Below are 25,785 nucleotides of genomic sequence, written 5' to 3' on the forward strand. Positions count from 1 at the left end.
GAAAGATGACCTTGCAGAAAATCTGCAAGAAACATAAAATTAAAACAGACATGGAGAAATTGGGGAAAAAGCAGAGGAAATAAGAAATAACAGTTAGGTCAGACGACAGGCATCCAAAATGTACAAAACAACTCATATGATTTTTATTTGCTCTCAGTTAAATTATTTCAACCAATATATCCAAAGAATAGTCAAAGAAATCAGAAATCAAAAGACAACCACTATACTGTATATTGCCATTGAATATAACAACTCAAATAATTAATTATTGTATCAAACAATCTCAAATATCCAGAATTCATTGGTTCTAATAAGACAATGACAGTACCTTTGTGTAAATTCAAAACATTATTCACTTTGCTTAAATATTATGGTAATAATCTTGGTTTCTTAAAGCTCACAAAGAATAATGTGGTCTGGTTCAACTTGGAGTCCGGCTTTTATGCAGTGAAGCCCCCTTCGGCTGACTGGTAGTGGTCTCGATTCCAGAGTGACAGGCTCAGAACATCAGTCCGTTAACAGGGTTGTACTGCCATGAGCATCCATCCATCCATGTATCTATCTATCTATCATCCATCCATCCATCCATTCCATCCATCCACTGATGAAAATAGGAACTGAATGAAAGCAAAAAGGGGGTCTGGTCTCACACACTTAATCTGGGTGTTAACAAAAATTGCAGGGAACAAATCACTGTCATGTATAGGTCTATGCAAGTTATGGAAGCTGTACAGAGATTATTGTAACAAACAAACATTAAGAACAAAGCCTGGCAAAAAAAAAATCACCAACCTTCTAAGAGGATAAAACTCTTGAATAAAACAAAACAAAATAAATAATAAAAACATGTTTTTGGAGGGACACCTCCTTTTTTCCCTTTATCAGTTTTTATCATTACTTCATGGCCCGACAGAAAACAAATATACTGTATCAACATAAGACGTTTATTCTCCTCCATATTAAAAGAGGCTGCGAGAAATGATTCTGTCATTTACTCTTTTATCTATGTTTATTTGATTATTTTTTTTATCTAAATGGGTGGTCATGCAAATAGAAAAAGCCAAGTCCTTTATGCTTTCAGCTTGATGGTAAAAGTTGGTAGGTCAACTCTTGGCCAGTCCACCTCTTGATGAGTTGACTAGTTGCTGATTACTGGGTTACAAGGTGATGAGCTGGCTGGTTTGCAGTCTCATGGTGCCTTTTAGCATCCTCCTAGCTCAATAAGTAACTAACCTTTTAGTCAGCTAGTTTTAACAACTAGCTATGTTTCCATATACACCAGCGAACTGTGCTTTCTCAGTAATTAGGTTTAGCAATTGCTTTATGCATCACTTCTTTTCGTCTATCTATTCTTGCTGGAATCCATTTATTTTATGTCAACCATTTTAGCTTCTAAGAGCCAAACCAGGTAGCTAGCTAGCTAGCCACCAATTGTATTTCAAGAGGTTGACTTGTTGTTTTAAGGTGAACTGGTATTCCAAAATCATTGCTTGAAGTCTGCCTTGTTTATTGATAAGCCACCTAGTCAACAGGTTGATTATGAGAACTCAGATCGACTGGCATTCTGAGATTACGCTACTTTTGTTTTTCAGTCGACCAATATTTCCGAGTAGTTAAGCTTACCAATCAACTGGTTTTCCAGCTGGTGTGTGAGCAGACTTACGAGATACTCCAAGGTCCAAATCCGTAGCTTGTTCAACGAATTAAAAACAACTCCTGTCTGTGGATACCTACTCATTGTTTAAGTACCGTGGACCTTTCACTGACTTTTCCAGTTCATTACATCCATATGTCCATACTTGTCTACAAACTCTCTGCACCAGTCAAATGCGTGTGACCAGTCGTGTTGTGTAAGAGGGCTCCTTTCCAATGGTCATGGCCACACACCTTACATATCAGGTTGTATCAGTCTGTAACCAGTTGGTAGGTCCAAAACCAGTGTACAATCAGTATTGGAATCTGTCTGTGAGCAGTCTGCAGCCAGTATACTCAACCAATGTGAATCCAAGGCTTATACAGTCTTCAAGCAGTCCTTTGTTCACACAATGGGATAAAGTGGCCCAAAACATGTCTGCAGGCAGTCCTGGTAGCCAAGGCTGTACACGGTCCAAAAAACCCAATGAAAACCAGTTGACCAACCAGCCTATCCCATGTCCGAAGCCAGTGTAAAAGCAGTCTGTAAACCGGACTGTTATCCAGTACCAGTTGAGCAGTCCTTCTACCAGATGTCAGAGCTTAGTTCTCTGCTGGTGAGCGGTACGAAGGTGCTGTTCAGGTGGAGTTCTGGCTTCTTCCCAAGCGTACTGCTCTGAGGCCCCTGGAAAAAACACAGCACGGTGATTAGCAAGAATCTTCCCCACATGACAACTCCTAGCCAAAATCTACAATTAAAAAGGGAAAACAGGGACTGCATTCTACAGTATATACAGTACTACTGCATGCCAATAGTGCACCATGCCTCATATATAAAAACTATACTGCATATGAAAGCTATTTCCCAGTCTGTTTAAATAAATAAAAAATTTAGGCTGGATAATATGAAGATACTATTTTCTTTCTACATTTTCTTCTATCCAAACAGACCTCTTGTTCCCCAGTGAACTGCTCTGAACCCCTGGGGAGAAAAGAGGGGTTTTATTTTTAATGCGTTTAAACTCTGAGAACATGCACATAAACAACAGTATGGAAATTCAAGAAAAGGATACACTGTGTAGATGTTGGATGCTAGAAACTAACAAGGAACTGCAAAAAAACATAAAATAAGTGGCGCTGTCTTTTCTCCCACCTGTCCATTCAGCAGTGTCATAGGGATGTTGCAATAGACGTGGCGCCCCCCGGGACCCAGAGTGGAGAACTGCACGGTGGAAGGCGGTGGGAGGGGAGGTGACAGGGAGGAAGGCTGTGGAGGAAGCTGGAATTCGTAGCTACGGCAGAAATGTCTCATTTGGGCTGCTGTAGCAGTGTGACCACCACCCAGCGGCAAGGTCATCTGGTTGTAGTCGGGGATCTCTGTCGCCAAGGCAACCTGGGGTGAGAGAACATGACTTCTTGCTAACTTTTATCACCTCAAGTATTATTTCGAGTGGCAGTTCAACCCTATAGCTGCACTAGGGCCTGCGGGGTGGGGGTGTTTTCAGATTGGCTGCCAACCTGTTAAAATCTGTTGCGTGAGTCAAGTCAGCACTTGACTAGCGTGTATGTTTTAAGGTGAACCGAATTATTTATTAGCAATACATTTGGTCCTCCAATCGTATGGAGAAATCTTTGGCCCATAATATTCTGTGTTGTCTGTGCCTGCCACACATCATTGCAATTATTTTGCTTTAAACTGTGGTCACAGCTAAGGCCTAAAATCCTATAGCCTACCACACCCATGTTATACACATCACGGTACAATATAATAACGAAATGCTCATGTTCTACAGCTTTAAAATAGGTTATTTACAATATTGCTGTAAATTATATAAGTTAGTGTAATGTTGTGCCCTCCTTGCATAGTAGCGTGAAAGATTGACCTATACAATCTATATCTGTGTATATGTCATTACTACCTAACACCACTAGATTAAACACCACTGAGTAATAACATCCGTTTGAAGTAATACACATGCAACAGCTGACCTGATGATGTCCATGCCGACTATCATTAGGGGGCGCCAGGGAGGCTGAAGTGGTTGTCATGGCAATGGTGGAGACGGTGGTCTGTAGGTCACCAAAGAGGCCCTGTTCACCGGAGTCCATCACCTGTTAACACAGAAACACAATTATACAGCGTTCACTGTGCAGATTCATACAAATGTTTGAGTAGTGATACTCTATGTTTTTCTTCTCTTCTCTTATCCAACGGACAAGTGTTTTCTTTGTAGACAGAGCCATATATCTTAAACCTCTCTGTGCCATAGAGCTACACTGTTGACCAAAAGCTATTAAAAACATCAATGAGCCACAGTGCACTGGGTGACATGTTCCTTCAGACATTATCTCATACACCGTCCGGCTGCTGTAAATACTCACTGGAGCACCAAATGTGTATTAATCTGCTGCTGAAAATAACAAAAATATTATTTACTATTGTTTGAGTAAGATTTAATAAAAACTACAGTGTTAGAAAATTATTCAGACTTAAAACTTAATAGAATAGAAGACTTAATAGAACTATGCATCTGTTTATATACAGTAGATATCATATATAGATTCCTATTATTATATACTATCACATGTGTAAGTTTTTGGATTGATACACAGCTCGAAAAAAATCAGAATGCCACCTTATAGCCTTATCCTTTAATTGGATTGAGATAATATGAGTGAGGTTCACGTTCACTGTGCAGGATTTTATTATTATACTATATTTTTTCAAGTTAGTCTTAAAACACATTTCATTTAAAGTGCAATAGTTGCCTGAGATGTATTATGTGTATAGTATGTTCAAAGAAAATAGCGTTGACAGTGATATGACTAAAGCTTCAATTACTGACTGAAACAAAAAGAGGGCTGATTTATAGCCTTTGTTTCCTTTGTCCTGAACCATTTTGCTAAAGTTCACTTTGTTGCATTTATGTATTTGGTTTATCTAGGTTATCACTGTCCAATTTTAAGTAAACTAGGACAGGTAAACAAAAGTAACATGGATTTAGGCCCGCCATAAAATGTCATCCTCCAAGGTTGGGGATGTTGGTGGTGGTGAGGGGTCATAACACACCTGATTGCCATTCAGTCTATGTTACTGAGCATGATGGATGGCTTAGATTCTTCAGCGTTCTTGTGCAATTTTTCAAAAAGTTAGGAAGTGTGTTCCTTGGCCCATAAATTGAAGAGGCATTTCACCCTTTCTTGGCTTCATTGTGCTATATCAGGCTTTCTAAGCATGAATAACTGCAGACTATCAGATGCCAATGTCTATCCACTTAAACTCAGAAAGGCCTGAAATTTGGGGTTGTTTTATGTGTGGTGTTTTTTTGGCACTTTGTCAGTTTGTTCTCAGCTGGCCTAACGAATAAAACTAAAGCGGTAAACATTACAAAGTTTGACTGATCTGTTCTATACATAAAGAATATATACTCTTATTTCACTGTTAAACTGAAATCACATAATAAGTAGCAAAATAAACACCCAAAACGGCAAATTTTCATTCGATAATACTCTTATTATCATTGTCAAAATTGTACTACATGAATTGTTAAGGCACTGAAGGACATTAAGATGATACTCTCCCATCTGTTACAGTTACAGTTATCTCTATATTTGTTTGTCAATTATTATTCTTCAGTACCAAGCAGCATGACAACATCTCTTTGCTAATCAGGTCACACACCACCTGAGGTGTTAACACATGGTAAACGCATACACATTTCTCCCCACTGTGATTCAGATTTTCATACATTACCTGTATTTAGCAGACATTTCAAAGGCCATCTGGTTGTTGTGAATGTATGCACCTCGGGGGAGCATAAGTAAATATGCAGACTAAATTTCCAATGCATTTGTTCTCACTCACAGACACTATACCAGTGGTTTTCAACCTTTTTCCTAAGGGACCCCTTTGCTATCATTAAATAAACTGACAGCCCCAGACTATATTTTATATTCTACTTAATGCATAACAGTACAGATCAACTAATAAACTGTACAATTAAACCAAACATTGAACACAATAACTGCAGGAAGTCTGTGTAAAATGAGAAATTTGGATGGATATTGAGCAGATAATTTCTTGTGAATTTTGCATCAGAGAGGAATTTTCCTGATATTTCAAGGGACCTTTTATAAATTTCTCTGTGTGTATTATGTATTTTTGTGTTTACATACTTAGGCTTTTTTTTAGGCTTTCTCATTGTTCTATTAGGTTTTTTTTTTGCTGATTTACTTTTTCTTTTACTTTTCTAATGCAGAACAAGGCTGTTTGGCAGAGTGAAGGCTTCATGCAGTTCATGTTCAGGTCTTCACTGTGCCCTTATCCTGTTTATATCTTAAATAATAATCTAAACGTTTTTCTTCACAGAAATTAGGTTGGGAACCATTCTTCACTATATTGAATGTATGACCCATGAGTAGATGGAAAAATATTTCATTATTCTTTCAGACAGGCAAATTTAATCTGTTTTATGCATAAATAAATAAATAATAATAAATAAAAAAACTTCACCTATTATTATTATTATTATGGCATTTCTTTCGGTAGCTAATGTTAAGGTTTGTGGTTTTGCTCAAACAAACAGTGCCATGACTGTGGAAAACCTAATGGCAGTGTACCTGGCGTCTGGACAGTGTCTCTCTGCGTTTAGCAGGCATCTCATAGACCACCTGTTTCCAAAACTTAGATGACAGCTCATTGCTCTTTGGACCCCTCCACTTGATGATGGATAAAACCTGCAGGGAGGAGAAGATATTTTTTTCGTTATTGCTTTAGTCTCCTGCTGTCTAATGTCACCCTTCAGATTACACCCTTCTTCCCTCCCTCCTTTTATTCATCACTCTCTCTGCATACCTTGATTGTATGCTTAAGTGCTTCCACCTCTTGGTAGTTGATGACATTCTTCAGGTCTGCACACTCTATCATGATCACCTGGACACACAGAGATGCACAGGTAGAGGTGTTTAATTGTGATGAAGCCAGAAAAGCTGAGGACACATTATATTTATCGTTTTACTTCCCAGATCATACCTTGATCTCCCCAGTCACCAGCATGGAGTGCAGGCGTGTCTCTATCTGGAAGATGCTCCACCCTCTTTTGGCGACAAACTCTGGAGTCAGAACGATAATCAGACGTCTGCTCTGTTCCACGCTACGAGCCAAGTCCTCAATGTAGGCTGGGAGACATAGACATGGGGACCAAGTTAAAGCTAAAAAGAGCAGGAAGAAAGTTAGAGAGAGATGTCGTTCAGAATGAAGAGAGTAAAAGTAAAAGTGTCCTCGTTTTTCTTTACATCAACTTAGTGTCTCTGTGTTAAGAATGTTGTTAAGCTAGCAAAAAAGCAAAGGGGGAAGCTAGCCAGATCTGTCTAGACTGAAAAAATAGTATTGTCTGATTTGTTTAACCTGTACATACAAGTAAAATGTATTTGCATTTGCAGCTATAAAGGTAATTGTGTACTAAAACTATTTCCTGCCAGACAACAGCTGGGTGCAGTGGACTGTCGCTTCCTCATGTGTCAAACTATTACACATAATGCAAATACATTAATATAACATCCAATATTTTACCAGCTTTGCTTGGTGGCTGTAGCTGGTAGGCTTAAACTTTGGCAATGGTCTAACTAGCTGTTTCCCCCTGTTTCAAGTCTTTATGCTAAGCTAGGCTAATCCCCTCATATAAATAATGCAGTCTGAAGTGTGAAATCGATTACTTTTTCTCAAAAATAAGAAAATAAAAGAGTTAGAGAAAAAGTGTTTTAATGATTACTGATTACATGAAAATAGCTTCAAACGATGGAAGAAGAGGGATTATGTAGGAAAAACCTCCCTATATACTATTAGTCTTCTTTTTGCTGGTAGCATCTTTCAGCTCATTTTGTTCATAAATGACTGGAATGACTGACAGGAGTATATAGTAGAGTGACAGAAATGCTTGTGCAAGACTTTTGGCTCTGACACAGTGCAGTGAAGTCAGCTCTTAAATGGGGATCAGAGTTGTGCTGATACACCACCATCAGCTTTTACTTGGGGAAAATGTGAACTTGAGATGTGAAAAGTGAACGAATCTGAGGAAGAGATGTGTCAATATATGAGTCAATATTCACCACAGCTCTAAAATGCTTCTTCTTTATCCTTACTGTGGTGCTGTTGCTTCAAACCGAAACTTATCTTCTCAAACTGTCTCATTTTCAATTATATGTTTTTTTTTCGTTTTTTTTGGAACACGCGACACTGAAAGTGCTCATTATTTCTCAAATTTGTAGTTACTGAAAATGTATGTGGGTTCTCTCTCTGTATGACTTCACCATCTCTTCACTTGCTAACTAAATTAATGACAGAGACTCTCCAGCAACACATTGCAATTTCACGCTCAATTTGAGGGGCACAAATAGTACAGAACATCTCAAAATTCTGTCCCTTTATTTCTTTCACCGGTTTAATTTTCCATCTCTCTCTTTATCTTTTGCTCTTTCTTTCCTCACACTTAACCTCCTCTCTTATCTCCTGCCCTTCCCTTCCTCTTCCTACTCTCTATTTTTTAGGATTATGTAAATCAATTAATGAAATAACACAAACCAATGACCCCGTCCCCACCTCTTTCTGTCCCCGTTGTTTATTTCTCGCTCTCTTGTTAATTTCGGAGGGCTAATGGAGTGGATAATTGAATGGTGTATTTTAGGTCGCATCGCAGTGTTGTACTGACAATGGCTTCGGTTAGCAATGACAAGGCACCTCTCTCTGTCTCTGTGATTCACTCATTCAGTGTGTTTTTCACACTACGTAACCTTTAGTTCATAGGCAGCTTAGAGCTATGTGTGTAGTTATGCACAGTGGACATTTGTTTTTAGGATGTTTTCAGGGCACAGAGAGGAAGCCTCATTTTTGGAGGAAATATGACTTTCTAATCTGTTTTCAGGAGGCGGTGTCGTGTGTGTTTGTCTTGAGTGCGTGTTTGGAGGAGGCATATTTTTGGCTAAGGGCAAACTATGTAGAGCAGGGCAATTCATTATGAGCCTTAAATAAGTGAATTTGTTTATGCATTTTAGGAGAAAATGTTAAATGCAAATGCAAATAACACACATTAATTTGTTACTTTCTAGCCACATTATAGAGTTATTTGAGTGTCTACATTTGTTTTTATGAAGTTTTTTGGACAAGTTGAAATGTTATTTTGGTCCTGAAACGGGATAATGACTTGATTTTTTTATTTAATGCAGTAGTTTGACACTTCAGTGTTTTTAAAATGAAGTTGGGAAGTCTTTTACAGCAAGACAGCATTTGCATGTAGAATATAATTACTGTGTGTCGGCTGAATATGAAGTCAGACAAGAAACATGGCAGAGCATACCGTACTATGGGAAGTGGCCTGATTTTATACATTTTCTTTTGGCTTTCAGCTAACAAAGAGAAAATAAAATGTTTAGTTTTATTCTGGCTTTAACTTTATCAGAGCTTGATCGATAAAAATAGCTGCTCTGGGTAAACACAGGGTTGATGAGAGCAATGACACTGAATCATATGTGCAAGGTCACAACCAAAACAATGAGCTGAAAGATACTAAAACGCTCTGTAGAACTGAGGGACACTGGAGAGTCACCTTCAATTGTTATTACAAGAATACTGATCATTTGATTATTTTAGCTTTAATGATCTCCCCTGTACAAATAACCAAGAAAGCCAGCGTATGTGCAGGCACACGTCCCAGACAGGGACACGTGAACATTTAATGCATGTGTAAGAATGTGCCTTTGTGTTTGTGAGAATTTCACTTGTGTGTTTATTGGTTAACAGTTGTATGAAACAGATGAACCTCACTACATTTCAATCTAAAAGCTCCATTCACTGTCCCTGCAGCTAGCAAGGCCAGAGATGAGCTTAACATTGATGGATGTGTGTGGATGTGTGTGTGTGTGTCTACTGACAATACTGACAAATCTGCACATTACGCCCCCTCCCACCACACATACACACACACACACACACACACTTCTGATTGCATGTATAGCCACAATACCCTGCAAAATTGTCCTGATTGTTTTGTCACAATTAAATTATTTGAGTGTTGAGTGTGCCTTTTGAGAGTGTAAAAAATTGTGATTCTAAGCATCTGTTGGCAACAGCTGCAATATATACTGCAATCCACATACTGTCACCGTCGAGAGGAAACTAACCTTGCACTGTTTATTTTAGTATATTAGTCAAATGAAGCAGGTTAGATAGACAAACACATGGCTGGTGTGTGTGTGTGTTTAGTGCACGGCAGTAAGAGTTATGTTTTCTGCCTTTCTGTGCTTGTCTGTAATGGAGGTCTGTGTGCACCGGTGTGTGTGTGTCAGGTCAGAGCATTGACAGATAACAGCAATAACCATCATATTCCCCCCTCCAGTTGGACAGAGAGTGACACATAACCCCAGAAATGATGACAAACGGTGTGTGTTTTTGTGTGTGTGTATTGCGCAACAACTGGGTTGTGCAGTGCATGTGACCGATCGTGTGTCTGAAGTGATATCTAGACAGGATCTGCAGACTCTTCCTGTTTTAGTTTCAAGACGTGTTGGAAACTTTTAGTTGTATACTGCTGTGGTTTTTGCGGAGTGTGTTTAGAAGATCTGTCTAAAGAGTGCCATTATGCATTCTGGGTACTGAGGGCTATACTAAGAGAGAGATAAAGGATGTGTGTGTGTGTTGGTGTGTGTGTTGGCGGGATTGGGTAATTAAGGTAGAGAGATAGATGGATACTTACTGCTGCTAGGTATTAGATCTCTGTCTGGTATGAACAGCTTGTATCCATAATGTTTCTCTAAAACGTCCGGTAGGATCTCCAAAGCAAATGTTTCCTCATCACTGCTCGTCCTGCTGGGGAAGGGAATAACAATTATGGCTCCAGATTCAAAATCAACTGCAAAACAGTCTGTTAAATGAGCACCTGGTGGTGGCTGCAAATGCCTTTAAGGTGTTAACAGTTGAAAATAAACTAATGTGACATCATTAAGCTGGATGTGATGGGCTTCTTGTTACTGAGCTTGGATTAAAGTCAACAAAGATCAGTTAATATAGCTTTTACTGTGAAGCAGCTGTAAGAAACAATGATATAGCTTACTTTAGTTTTGTTTTTAAAGGAGGGAAATAAAAAGATTGATACCAATTTTGTATCATTAAAGGTGCAATATGTAAGAACTGAGACTACTCTCCACCTGTCACATGCCAGCGTCAAACAGGAGAGGAGTGAGGAGGAGGTCAGACAGCATACAGACTAAGGAAGCTAAGAGAACTTGTGTAACGTAGCGAACTCGCCACTCGCCAAGCTAGCTGGTTAGCATGCTAATTTCACTAGATTTCTCTGCAATTCTTTGACATCTTTGACATAAAGTCAGAACTTTTATTTCTTCACATTCTGTTGATCATTTTAATATTTTTTTTAATTTTCAAATTCTTACATATTGTATAAGTATGGAGTTAGAGTAGAGAGGTCATTAGCTTTAGTCAGCATACAGACTGGAAACACTTTGACACAGCTAGCCTGTTCACCACTAAAGTTAACACATTTTAATATTTATTAAATCTGTACACAGAAACAGAGCTGTAAAATAGACGATGTGGGATTTTAGGGGGAGTTAGCTGGTAACTATTCCTTGATAAGCTGCAGTTATTCATCCTCAGGTTACACTGTAGCGTCTCTGGCTACAGCCTGAGCTGCCAGAGGTCTGTGTACAGACACAATGTTACCAAACTTGGCAGTCTCGCTGTAATGACACGACTCTGGATGCTGCATAAAACCATTGTACCAGACTGTTGTTTGCCAAGAAATAGTTCCAGCAATTAACGTGGTCTAAAACCACAAAAGGTGTTTTTTACATCTCTATTTGTGTACATATTTTAACAATATCAATTACAACGTGTTAATTAGTCAGCTTTAGAGGTGCTGGTAGGCATACTTTGTCACTTTAGAGAGAGCCAGGCTTGCTGTTTTTATGCTAACTAATGCTAACCACGCCATGATTCCAGCTCTATACTTAACGCACAGAAAGGAAATTGGTATCAATCTTCTCATCTCACTCTCAGAAAGAAAGTGAAATACTTTATTTCCCAAATTGTTGAACTTCTACTTTAAGCAAGGGTTTTAAATCTACATTTAATAAGCCTTTAATGTCCAACAAACATGGGCAATGTTATCAAGTCCTTTCATACTGTGGTCACTGTGTGTAACTAGTGTTTATAGCATGATAAGAAAGCATTGTTTAATACATTAACATGTGTTCAGATGTAACCGACCTGCCCAGAGAGTCTAGGTCCACTTTAGTGTAAGACAGATAGGCATCATACTCCTTATTATCTGTGAAGAGAGAGACAGTGAGACGGACTGAGTTGAAACATAAGTAGACATCTCTTTGACTTATTTTGCCCACCACCCATAAACTCACTGGGCTGAAAATACAAATTAGATCGTATATTTGTTACTGTATTTAAGAATGCACTTTTTCTCAAATGTTGTGATTCTTTTGCATTATTTGTGCGGGGTAAATATGTTAAGGCCATGGCACACCAATCAAACATTCTCTAACAAACACAGGTGTTTGTTTGGTGTGCCATAGCTGTCCTTCCTTGTCTCGAATTTTTTGGAGATCTTTGGTCAGTTTGTTCAATCTGTGTTTGTCCGTGTTTCATGAATTTTGATCAGCTGGCCATGCTTTCAAATAGACAGTTACGCCGACAGCACACATATAGCACATGAGATGAAAAGCTCCTTTCTGCTGTCTTCGTAATAATATGATGCCAATATTGTGTTTTAGAACAAGGACTGTTTCTAAATTACAGTACATATTTTATTCACTCTCCATTTTGAGGACAGTTTTTAAGTCAGCTCTTTGAACTGTTAAGTCTGGTCTATTGTTTTGTTTGAATTTGTTATATTGGTGTGCCACGTGCAGTTAGCTTAGACAACTTAGACAACTGCCAACTTCAGAGTGTTCCCTCTGTTGGAGCATGTTTGATTGGTGTGCCAGTGGTCTCTCTTTAAGCAATGGATCAGAAACCGACCACCTCGTGAATGCTGATATTTTCTGATCAATCCTACATGTGGTCTTGATGAGAATAGAGGGAATCGGTAGTTTCGGGGCTTGAGATCTTGGGAATACCCTGCTAAGGAAAGCAGGCTGAGTTAGGGCTTTAATTTGAAATCAATACTTTGAATCAATTCTACAAAATGACACCTTTGTCATTTTCTTTCTTCAATTTTTTATTGTTTTCTTTAAGCAACTGCTACCAATTGCTTATATTGCTCGTCAATATTTACTTTTAACAAATGCTGTGAAAAATGAAGCTAATCATTGTCCCGTCAATTGATGACAATCCCAAAAAGAAAAGAAAATTTCACCGAGTCAATTGAGAAAACAAATGCTTTTTTGTTATTTGCTTTCTTTGACTTAAGTTGACTTGATTGAGTGTAATTATATCTTTTGTGCTTTTTATTGCTTCTTATGGCAACATGAAAACTTTACTTTCAACTGTATGCCCACCACTGTGCTTTTGCTGCTTTCTTCCATGTTTGTAGTTCTCTGCCCTTCCTGGTGCAATACGATTGTTAATATAAGGTCTGGTTCTGTGGTGAGTTGCCTGTCCGGACACTGCTGTTGTCCTTAAGTGAAAGTGGGTGCACGAAAAGGCTTACCATCTTCAGTTTCATCACTCCCAAAGTGTCTCCTGTAGCAAAGCATGATCTCCAGGTTGTAACACTTATAAAGTGCCGTCAGGACTCCCAGCAGCAACAATATGACCCCCAGACCACCCGCCAGCTCCAGACGATACATATCTGCAGTTAGACAAATAGCAAGGGAGACGGTGGAAAAGAAACAAATGAGATTTATATCAGTTATTGTTTAAAGTATCACTGACGGTGAGGTAAAAAAAGAAAATAATCAAACATTTTCTCCAATATGTCAGACTTTAAGCACTGTATGACTCAGCTTTGTTTCTGTTGATTTTCTTCTGTGCTTTCTTTTTACAAACTGGCTTGCTCACATCTGAGTGTATGAAGTTAATCTGAAACAATCTGACTTCAGGAAATATAAAAAGTGAAAACTTAAATTACCTTCAGATTGATTGAAGTCATTCTTACACAAATAAACATTCAGAGAAACCGTTGTTGCCGACGTTATTTTTTGATGAATCACAGCTGTACTAAGAAGCTCTGTTAACAGTATGTCTAACATTCCTGCCAATAAAGCATACAAAATTGACTGAGACACAAAAAAGGCAAACACACACACACACACTGAAATAGGCGTGTAAGATATGTTAACATGACTGTTGAGAGCAAATTAATAAGAAGCTAATTATTAATGTTTATTTGCTTCACTTACGAATCTAGAAATTCACTTTGGACTCAGACTCTTCTAAAGAGAGAAGGAGGCAGAAGTCAGAGGCTGAATGAATATCACAGTTAAACATTCAATTAAAGCTCCATTAGGCACAATTTCAATGTCAACATTGAAAGAAATGACTCCCTATATGTGTAAGGGTTGCTTTAACAAATTCAGTGCCAAATTCAGCTATGAATTACTAGACCACTCTGCAGCAAATTCCTTGCTTTGGTTCATCGGCCTACATAGTTGAGCCAAAGTCAAAGTTGAACATTTAACAAGGCCAAAGAAGGTCTAATGTTTTACTGTTAAGTTTGCATTGAATACAGGACTTACATTCAACGGATGGCAAAAAGAGGACGTTTGAGATACCCATGTTTCTCTGTTTCTGCTGGATACGCAAGTAAAGCAGGCAAATTGTATGCCGGCTTATTAGCCCAAAGAACTTCTCAAGTTTATTTCAGAAAATAAATCATTGATTTGAGTTTGTTTTGCAGTTTTTCTGCACTCCCATCCTGGGGCTGTCCATTTCTGCTAAAGCAAACTTTAAAGATCCTCCCAGAAATGTGTTCAGAAATATATACAAATAATCTGCTAGGAACAATAATGTGTGTCTGATATGGAAAGTGTAATTTCCACATGAAAAGGCATCCACTCCTTCTACCTCATTAAATATTTCCAGAATCTATGAATATGCAAATTTGTTCATTTCTATGGTTTTCCCGCTGGACACAAGATGTCTCCTACTTCACTGTTAAGTCCATTCTCAGTCTATGTGCACTGGTGGAATCAGGTTTTTACATCCCACTTAGTTGCAAATTGGACCAGGAGGCACAGAGCCACAAGAGGCAACAATGAGGCTGTTCTGGCTACACAGAAAAACATACTTGGACAAGCCACACAAATGTAAGATTTATGCTTTTTTGGAAGTGTTTTCTTTACCTCATCTCTAATAAAGAGCAGCACACAGCCGCAATTGTCTCACACAGTGAATGAGACAGCTACAGACAGGGCTGATATGACTGAATTTTATATTTTGTTGAGATTTATTGATGATGCTTTTGATGTACCAAGTGTTTGGTGGTAACTTTGGTATCTTATGGTGTAAGTTAAGTTCACAAAATCAAACTGCAATTGACAATAATCGACAAACCGCCTGTGTATATCTGTATTTTACAGACCTGCAGATTATAAATTGGCAAAACACACAGCCTCAACACAAAGTAAGTTGCCTCGACTGAGAGAGACAGATGACCTCACGTCAACATGTTAGACACAAACACACACACACAGACACACAACCACACACACACACACATACATGATCTCAGATTTTTTGTGTGAGTATGAATGATAGTGCTATCATAGGCAATATGAGTGTATGGGAGATTAATGGAACATGGCTGGTGAATGACACCATGGGAAATATGATCTATTACCATCTCACTCTCACACACACACACACACACACACACACACACATGCACACATGCCAACTTAACTTTTCCTGCAACCACTTCATTTTAAAACTAGTGTTTATTGATTTCCTAAGTCATGGCAGTTTGATTTCAAAGTGCTTTTTATGTATAATACATGACATGCATTAGATACATAATCTTGTCTGATTATCAATGCAGCAAGATCTGAGGGTTGCAGAATTATTGATATCTTCTGAATATTATGTTGTATTGTGTGTATTTTACTACATTTTATTTTTGTATTATTTCTAATTGTCTAATTTTCTGTGCCTGATTGCAGTTCTGAAATGCTTTAATCCTGGTTCATCCAAGCACTTTGGGACCTTGTTTTGAGGGGCTGTATAAATAGTTTATTACCATTTTACCTGTGTTCCTTTAAGAATGATTTCACTCTGGTCAGACCCTACAGTATTAACATGTCATCATAAGCAGATTTTTGTTGCCACCTGGGAGCACAGCGCCACCTACTGGTCTGATGCAAAGTCACATGTAATTATCCAAGGGGTGGAGAATAATATATCTTACTATCATCTACAGACAGACAGACAGAGAGAGAGGCTACCATATAATTTACAGTTCAAAGAGGATTTTATGAACTGCTTCAAAGGGTAGATAAGGTACAAAAATATACAAACATTGTGATTAAATATCATATTTCTGGAAAAATTCAAGTTTTCCCATTTCAGTTAAATGGTTAGTTTCTTTGTTCTCTTGTCAGTTTAGTGAGTGTGCAATAGAAACATTCATTGTGCTCCTACAATGCCTGTATGTCACAGTGTAAGCACTCCATCTCGTGTTACTGTTAATTTCGTACAACTGTAATTTTATTAACAGAAGGTGTCAGTCAGTGATGTAATGATTATAAAGGCTTTAAAATCGTGAGCTGAAATTTGAAATAATAATATAAATATAATATAATATGCTATTGTACAAATTATAGTAAGTACAAATAAAATGGCTCTGTGGTTTAATGGTTTAATGGTTTTAGATTTTATTGTTTTTTCTTTGGTGAGATGTCATTATAAGCCCTTGTATATCATGTCATCTTATCTTATTTAAATGTTGCACTTTTTAGGCAGACATTTAACTCATCATCTCATGCATGTTATTAGCCACCTGGGGACACTTTTTCTGGTTGACCTATCAAACTGAGTGACATAAGATGGACACTTTTCAGGACAAAACTTAAAATATAAGGCCTTCTGTTGTTTTCAGTTCTTTGAAATAACCCCACAATGCACCCTTTATTTACCACCACAGTATATAATCTCTCTGAAGTTACCACATTTCACCAGTAGACGTCTCTCCAACTCTACTCTGAGCTGCTGCACCACTTTTACTTATACACAGAGACACTATATAGTAGAGAGAGGTGGGACAGCGACAGAGTGGGGGATAGGGAGGGTAGGAGGGAGAGATGGAATGGCGGTCCAAGGGGAGAAGAAAAATTAACTAATTGCCAAATATTTGCTCTACAGTGAAGTTAACTCAGATTGCTTCCATTAGTAATGAGACCCATTTAAAAACCTCCGCCTCTCTCTCCATCTCCCCCGGCCTCCATTCATCCCTCTCTCTTTCCCGTGTTCCTCTCTTCCGTTCTCTGTTCTCTTCCCCTCACTCTATCACCACTCCCCCTTCATCTATCTTTCTCAGATATTTTCCATTAGTAATGAGTCACTTGCCGCCGTCTCCTGATATCACTGCACAGGAAAATGGGAGCCGAATTTGAGCGTTGAATTTTAAGTATGCTTTTTACTCATTAAGCATAAAAAGAGTAGTCACCGGTAATGGGGGTGTATGTGTGTGTGTGTCTGCATGTGTTGGGAGGAATATGATAAAGGAAATTTAAATGAGATCTTCATACAACTTTTCTCCCTGTCATGCTCTTTGTCTCTCTTCACAACCAAACACAGTGACACTGACACCACCTTGCTGAATTCCACAGGTTTCACCTTCTTTCTCTCTTTTGTAGTTTTCAAATTTCTTCAACTTGCTTTATTAGCATTGCATCATTTACCCGTTTGTCAAAAAAACCCAATATTAATAATGAATATGAAATAAAAATAGCCTTACATTTTGTCTCCCAATGTACCATCTGTCTCATTTTTCAATTTGGAACCACCATGAGATGCTGAAATGACTCAAGAAGCAGTTTCTTTTAAGGTTAGCTGACTAGAAGCTGTTAACACACTGTTAAAGTGACTAGGAAAACCTTAACTTCTTCCAAACTCTATTTAACATAGATTCTAAATGATGTTCTCAAAAGCTAGTCAGCTTTTAAGCCAACAAAGACAAATAGAAGAAGTCACATCCATGCTACACCCGTGTGGCTGTGAGGTGCCCTCAGTCATTGTGTCTCAAGACTGTGCTGACATCTTCATTTTCCCGTTACTTTTGTCAATCCTGGTCGGACAACTCTCACCTTTGTCGTTATTATTAGTTGAGGAAGGGTAGTGACCTTACATAGTCCCAATATAGGTCCACCCAACCTCAACCTGAGCAGAGGTCCAATCGGCTAGAAAGACCAAAACACCGGTGTAGGTATGAGCAGGGCCTTTAGAGGTCTACAGTTCCACGATATCTGGGCAAATTCCATTTGGCTTGTGATATGATTAAAAGCTAGTAAATGGACCTCATGTTCAGATAAATATTTTCCACAGGAAGAAGTTTTTCCGAAAAGATGCAACATTAATAGAGTAGAGGGGGTAGATGGGAGACAGGCTGGGGGGTTTGCTCACCCTGTGAGTGGTTATTTGTAGAGGCCGCTTACTGAAATAGTTACACTTGGGAGGAGTAAAGATGTTCGCACCTTAGAGAGATGCATTTACACCTTTTCAACATCTGGCTGGAATACATCTTAAACCCCCTCCCGAGGTGCTTTTAGCAATCAGGCTGATCAGTGCTTCTTGGATGCAATTGCACTTGGCTTTTTTGACATGTGACAGCTATCCGATCACTCCAAGACGCATGGAGTGTAAATGGGGACGAAAGGGAATGTTTGTGGGTGCTTTTTCTGTCCTCATTACAAATCTGTGCTCACTACACTGACTAAATTTGTATTTTCTGCCTCTACATTAAGCCAATAAAGTAGGAGCCTGCGGTGAGCCCAAACTCAGAAATCTTTGAGTGACATCAGAGAAACCATGTCTTCAGTCCCCGTCTGTCCTTCTGTTTGTCATTTTCTCTCAATCCATCTTCTCTCCTGTCAGCTCTTTCAGTCCGTCTCTCTCCCTCCATTTTTCTTTCTAGTAAGACTGTCGTCATGGTGGCTGAAGGCAGCTCTTTCTGCTCTGTCAGTTACAATAAGTGGATGTGTATGGTGTGTGTACTGTAGGTGTGTGTGTCCGTGGGAGTGCATGCGTGCAACATAGATGCATCAACCCATTACCTTGGGTCACTGCAGGGTGAGAGCACAGCCTAATTCAATCACACACACAGTGCATGAAATCAAGCTTTGATAACTTAGTGCTAACTTAGGATAACTTGTGCTTTGTTTAGGCTGTCATGTTGTGTTCAGGAGCCCAAATGTGACCCTGTTAGCTTCCAGGCTTCAGGACAGGAGGCACTGGAACAATCTGCTGGCAGTTAGTGAACTTTTAAGAAAGTAGCCTGGGTGCTGCTCCTATAGAGGTCAGCGTATTATATTGTTATATGAGCACTGGAGAGTACTTCTTAATTGAAAGAAGAGTAAAGAATGGCACTGATCGGCACTGATCTATTTTCCAGGTTAAAGCCATTATCTCTTCCTCATTACCTTTAAATCTATACTGATCACAGAGAAGGAGATGTAGATAAAGAGATGCAGACAAGAAGGAGTTTTAAGCTTTGGGACAACTGCAGTTAATGTATATTGCTAAATTGAAAAAGCATGAAGAAAGCAAGACAAGTAATAGGTAGAGACAGAAAGGAGACCACCTCATGAGACATACATAGATACATATAAACACACACCTACATGGACAGTTTCCCGACCTCTACCTTAATACAAAAGAAATCCCACACATTTTGCAAGATTTTAGGGAGATCTCGTTTTATGCTGTCGCAGCAGTCACACAGAAAACACATTATGCTGCAACATGTACTAAACTTATAGCTGCTTCAAGTTCCAGCTACTCCAGTATTCCACTGTGTGTTCCTTTATATGTGTGTAAGTCTCAAATACAGGACCAATCCCATTACACTTAATGCCTCCCATGAGGGGAGTGTATGGGTTTCTGTGTGTATGCGTCAGGTCCGATCGCACATATATGCAGAATATGCTCTATAGTACTGCTGCCTATTGCTTTAGTATAAAGCTTTGTATGCACGTGCACACACACACACACACACACACACAATTTCCTGTGTTCATCTAGGTAATTACAGTGTGAAGTAATGACGACCTTACATTTCCCATCCTGACCCCCTCTGGTGTGTATGTCTGTGTGATCCTGTGTGTGTGCTTGTGCCTGTGTGTGAGAGTCCCTAGGGTGCTAGTTAAGTATAGTAAGATAGATTTGACACCCAAGGCATTCAGCACGAGTCAGACAGGGAGATAGAAAGACCTGTTTTTAGTCCTGCTCTCTCTCCTTCTCCCTGTGTCTCTTCTTTTCTCTTTTTCTCTTCACTTTGTCTCTCCCAATTTTCTCGTACACCCCTTACCTTCCCTATCTTTATCTCTCAGTCTGCATCTATTACCTCTCCCTTGTTCTCTATTTTCTTGCCTCGTTCTGTCTCCCACTGTTTCTGCGCCTGTTTATCTCTTTCCACATTCCCCCAATTCTCCTTGTCTCTGCTTTTCTGCATTACATACATTTATTTCATACAGCGGGCATTCATGCGGCCCTCTTTTCCACCGAGATTTGAGGTAACAGAGACAATTCATCTCCTCCTCCAGCGCTGTTTGGTTATTCTCTGTTTCTCTCTCTTTCTCCGGGTTGTGGCCTCTGACTCAAACAGGCCCGTTCTTTCTGCTCATCAGATGGAAAGCAAGATACCGCAGGACTGCTGCAAATGTTTTACAAAGGCAGCTATGCCCTCATGCATTTTTCAGCTGAATATTTAAAGCGGTAAGTATGAGTTCCTGTTTTTTTATTTTGTCTCCATCTGTGGTGCTCAACATTCCTTTTACTGACCACTCTTTCTGGAGATCACCTGTCAATCAAACAGTCTCCAGTTCTGTCAAATATTTCCTCTTGTATTTTCTCTTGATCCGTCTATGAGATGTGGTACAATATTCTTTGTGTCATCTGTTTAAGAGCAGCTCCCCAAATGTTTAAAATTAAGCTTTGGAAGAGCTTTTACATCTTGCGCATTTCTTGATGACAGCACACATTTAGAGCCTTAATTATCTTGGAAGCTGTTCACATCCACAAATATTTACTGAGCCATAAAAGTAGCATCAGTTCCTGAGCTGTAGGGGTATTTCCTGTTAACAGAATCATAAAGAGAAGTGGAATATGTCCCAGGTAACTAGAGCATATATGGTTATATTTAGCAAGTCAAGGTAAACAAATGAAGCACTGCTTTTGGGAACAACACACTGTGGAATTGTCCAGATTTTTTTCTACTTGTTTACTGTGTATTTGACAGTAAATTATCTGTGAATAGAAGTGTATATTTATTTAGTTCATGTTTAACCTGTCTAGAGGAATAATTTGACATTTTGGGAAGTATGCTGATTTGTCTTCTTGCCAAAAGTTGGATAAAATGATTGATACCACTTTTATGTCTAAATGTGGAGCCACAGGGTATTAACTTAGCTAAGCATAAAGACTGGATGCAGGGGGATAATAGCTAGCCTCTGCCACACACACCTACAGTACACACACCATACACATCCACTGAAAAAATCTATTTCCAGAGGACCAACAGCTAGGTGGAGCGACTTAACATTTTTAATCTTACCATGTGCTAATTAGTGTACGTTATAGGTCATGGAACGCTAGGTGTTTCCGGTCTTTATGTTAAACTAAGATAACTGACTCATGACAAAGTGAGAGTATATTCTACAATTTCAAACATTCCCACAATGTGCTTTCAGACTTTTCGTACAATCGTTTGGTACTTGATTTACAGTATTTTAGGTAATGTTTTCATTCCATGGCTTTAACAGACCAAAGCTACATGCAGTAGTAGATAATAATGATTGACAACCCTACTGAACTAACTAACTTCAATCTTCCCTAAAAGAATTTGCTCTTCTATAATGTGTAAGTTAATTTTCTTCGACGGAATAGTTTTCTCTTCTTCAGTTGAGGCACTTCTTTAATTCCACCTAACTAAAATAGGAAGAAGGTAATGAAAGGGAAAGAGAGAGTAATCTACCTTTCTTCTGCAGTATAGCACTCCCACTGCGCTTCCCTATGTGGTTCTCCACATAACAGGTGTAGTTGGCCAGGTCTGCCTCCTCCACAGCATCAAACGTTAAGGATAGTTGCACCTCCTTCTCCCCTAAATGCTCCCTTAAAATCCTGGACAAACAGATAAAGAGAAGTCAGTGACAGACAGCAAGAACATATTTTCCCCAAAATGTTATTCCTTTGAAAACCTTTTAGGGAAGACAAGGAAAACATAAACATGTATGAAACATTAGATGGATTAGGTGGTGTTTTGTGCCAGATTACTCCTTACAAAATAACCTACGAGACTGGCAAATGAGAGAGGTAAAAAGGGGAGGAGAAGGAGTGAGAGAACGGAGAGTAAGTAAACATGTACTACTCCACCAAAAACTGCAAAAGGAGTAAAAGTATAAAAGGAGATAAAGCAAAAGGAAGAGAGGACAGGAGAAATGAGGAGTGGAGCATTGTGGAATACAGAGCAGATGAAAAAGGAGGACAGAGGGAGTAAGGAGGCATGTGTAGAAAACACTGGCGACAGCTGGAAAAAGCCTCTCTCCTTATGGTGAGGTCATATTCCTCTAAAAGCCTGCAAGGAGGAGGAAGAGAGGAGGTGGAGGAGGGGCAGACTGAACTGATGTTTGGGTCACGACATGCACCTTTAAGCCTGATTTCAGGTCAGATTCAGCCATAACCAGTGATATCTGAGATCAGACTAACTGTGCTGACATTGCAAATTCAGAACAGTCACATATGGTCCAGTAAGATTTTGTCTAATAGTGAAAACCAAAATGGTAATTTCATTTAATGTGTTCTCATTCATTTATTTTTAAATTTGATTGTTCTAGATTTTAACAAGTTGATTGATTTAATGGCCCAGTGCAAAACATTTAGGAGAATCTATTGGCAGAAATATTATATAATATGCACACGTATGTTTTCATCAGTGTATAACCACCTGAAAATAAGGTGTTTTCTCTAGAATTAGTTGTTTTTATCTACAGAGAGCGGATCCTCTTCTACGGAGGCTGCTATGTTGAATCGGCCATGTTTCTACAGTAGCCCAGAACAGACACACCAAGTCATATGGCCATATCTAGATTTCTGTTCATATTCATTGTTGTGATTAATATTGATCTTGTGTGGCTTTGAAACTATGCAAACACAATGCTATTCTTCTTGTTGTTAGTCAGTGGAAGTCAATTTGAATGTCATGTGCCTCAAGGTGGTAATTTTAAATGCACGGTGGTCAACACTTAGTATAAAAACCATGTTGTTCATTCTGTCTTGAAGTTGACATTCATTTTGTTGACATCATTTTATCACTGCTATGAAAGGTTTTAATTCTCTGTTGAGGGAACTTATTTCAGCAGTTGACCCATCACTAAGCCCTGCCAGCCATGTGTTACACGCACTGCATGTAAGCTGTTCCAAATGATATTTATTATTTATTTGTATAATTTTAGCCAATGACCAGGATTTTACTGGCTGAAATAACAAATATGTTGTCCATGAGGTGGTTGAAAATTCCATCTATGGAAAACCTTTGAATGTTTTTGGCTTTTTCATAAGAAAATAAGAAACCTGCAAAAGGGTCTTGATTGTGCATTTGATGGCTACTGTAGGCTTTGTGTGTGTTGTGTGATGACATATTGGAGACGTGACTGATGCTCAACAACAATGGCTGCTGATAGAGGTTAACTTAAATGTAATGTTCGTACGCCAAAAAGGTAATCGTCAACTTTTGTTACTGGAAAAGATGTTTTTGCTCTTCTCGACTGCTTTGGTAGAGCTTGTCGGATATTATATGGTTCATTGATTTAATTGGTTGAAGTTTGCCTGTGATAGATAATGATAGAAAGATGGCTCATCCAATCACCTGCCAAGTAATGTGCCTGCCCTTTTCCAAACTGCTTCCAATGGCGACTTCCCCCATGGTTCTGTGTAACAAACCATCTGGGGTTAGGTTAAACTCTTTGGATACAGAGCAGACCACTTCAACATGTGGAGAAATACAAAACTTGACAGACCTTCTGTCTGCAGAATCATAGAATCACCATAGCTGTGGTTGCTAAGCTGTAATTAGACAATCCTATAAGGGAGGAGTCAATTGCAATGACAGTTGACCATTTCATTTACCCCAAACCCCATGTTATCAACACAATCTATCCAGTAGTTCAGAGGGGAAGATTATTTTAAAAGCCAGTGTCTTGTGAAGTGAACTCAGTGTCAGCTTCTAATACTTGAGTAATCACAGCTTGAACCTTGAGGAAATTATCTTAGTCGGCAACAGAGACCAGAGAAAATGAGTGTGGGAGTGTGAACTAAGACAAATCTGGACAGGCTTTTGGAGAGTCATGTGGGCGATGACACCCAAGAAATGCTGTGCTTGAACACAAAAGGTTTTGTGTCTGCAGCCGACAATATTTTTTCTTATGTTAAACTGTAATCACAGTGCAGAGAGGTTTGATTTACCAGCAGGAAAGGAGCAGGATATGGCAGTGGTGGAAAAATCAGATCCACTGAAAAAATGGGGTATCAAAACGATCACAAGCTAAAATTACAGTACTGTACTACATGCCAAATATATACATTTTTATTTGCTGCATTACTACATATGTTGTAACAGGTGATGTTACATGTGTAAGTTCATTAAAATGTATCAGAAATGTGTCAGAAAACAGACTAGTCGGGACAGAATTGTATTATTCTTCCTCTTTATACAACATGTTGGTTTGACTCAGTTTTGACCAGGGCAGATTTTAAAACATGTGGGAGTTGGCACAGTTCAACAATGGCAATCATTTTTTGTTGATAATTCACCATGAAAAGAAACGTATCTGTCACTTGAGGCTTTTATCCAAGTGCTTGCATGCAAAGAATTTTGACACACACACTTTTAGCATGGGTGGTCGCTGTGGGAATTGAACTCCTAACCTTTTCAATAATAGTGCTTTTCTCTGCCAATTTATCAGCTGAGGAGCAGATAAAAAGCTGTGAAATCTTAATATATTAAATTATTTTAATAATTTTCCACGTTACAGCAAGAATTATGAGATTAAAAATGTCAGATAGACCTGAAGAAATACAACAAATGTCTTTCTCTTGCTCTCCTCCTTTTTTTGTTTTGAGTGTGTGCATCACTCTGATGTCTACCAGGGCCGACTATTAGAGGTCACAGTCAAAAGCAGTGACTTGCTAAAATCCTTAAAAACACATCACTTCCTCTCCCTTTTTCTAACCTTCCTTCCAATAACTCTCTATACCCACCCCCACCCATTGTAGACCTCCTTTCTTTCTCCTCTTATGTCCCCTCATATCTCTCTGATCTATGACTATAATGCTGTCTTGAAGTCTGCTATTAAACACACTCCTTTCATCCAGTAATCGATAATGATTTATTCTGCTCATCTTTCATTGTTTTTGTATAAAACTCAGCACCTGGTTGAGATAAAAAAGACTTAGCAATTATTATAATTCACACTTTGCTATTCTTTTTCAAAATGACCAACAACCTCCTTTCCTCCCACTCTGGTCATATCAGTACTCACATCCTCAACAGCATCACTGCGTTTTTTGACCATCAACCTCAACATTGTTTTTGCTGTCTGTAAACCAACCTCAGTATCAGTGGTGTTGTTAACCTGTTGAACTACACCTCTGGCACTGCACCTCTGTCCCAAGGGATCAGTACTTGGTCCTCTCCTGTTCATCCTCACCACGCTGCCACTCATCTTCATGGTCTCTACTTCCACTGATACGCAGATGATGTCCAGCTCTATATCCATCTAAATACACTGCAACTACAACTCACTCCACACTGACCCACTGCCTCACTACATCATCGATGCAAGCCAATTTCAAATGAACTGGCATCCACAAACTTGGAGTAATCTTCAAATACTCCACTTCCACAGTAGTGTTCTTTATAGTACATCCTCCAAAGTTCTTAAAGGATGAGGTTGGTAATTTCCAAAATGTTTTCTTATTATTAT

At 38.8% G+C, this 25,785-nt stretch overlaps 1 protein-coding gene across 1 annotated transcript in view; it reads right to left on the reverse strand.

The window, feature by feature from the left end:
• Nucleotides 1-253: 253 nt before the first annotated feature.
• Nucleotides 254-25,785, reverse strand: part of il1rapl2 (interleukin 1 receptor accessory protein-like 2) — a 286,063-nt gene continuing 260,531 nt past the window's right edge. Inside the window, exons 8-18 of the mRNA XM_035668767.1 lie at nucleotides 21,780-21,925; nucleotides 13,305-13,445; nucleotides 11,909-11,969; nucleotides 10,380-10,492; nucleotides 6,665-6,810; nucleotides 6,488-6,565; nucleotides 6,253-6,369; nucleotides 3,622-3,744; nucleotides 2,786-3,025; nucleotides 2,584-2,614; nucleotides 254-2,317 (exon numbers count right to left, since the gene is read on the reverse strand). Of these exons, the coding sequence (XP_035524660.1) occupies nucleotides 2,229-2,317; nucleotides 2,584-2,614; nucleotides 2,786-3,025; nucleotides 3,622-3,744; nucleotides 6,253-6,369; nucleotides 6,488-6,565; nucleotides 6,665-6,810; nucleotides 10,380-10,492; nucleotides 11,909-11,969; nucleotides 13,305-13,445; nucleotides 21,780-21,925 (1,285 nt within the window). The 3' untranslated portion in view covers nucleotides 254-2,228. The remainder of the gene's footprint in view (nucleotides 2,318-2,583; nucleotides 2,615-2,785; nucleotides 3,026-3,621; nucleotides 3,745-6,252; nucleotides 6,370-6,487; nucleotides 6,566-6,664; nucleotides 6,811-10,379; nucleotides 10,493-11,908; nucleotides 11,970-13,304; nucleotides 13,446-21,779; nucleotides 21,926-25,785) is intronic.

This window comes from Morone saxatilis, unplaced genomic scaffold, assembly GCF_004916995.1.
Source record: "Morone saxatilis isolate NCDOM2014 unplaced genomic scaffold, NCSU_SB_2.0 Contig22, whole genome shotgun sequence".
NCBI classification, from domain to species: domain Eukaryota; kingdom Metazoa; phylum Chordata; class Actinopteri; family Moronidae; genus Morone; species Morone saxatilis.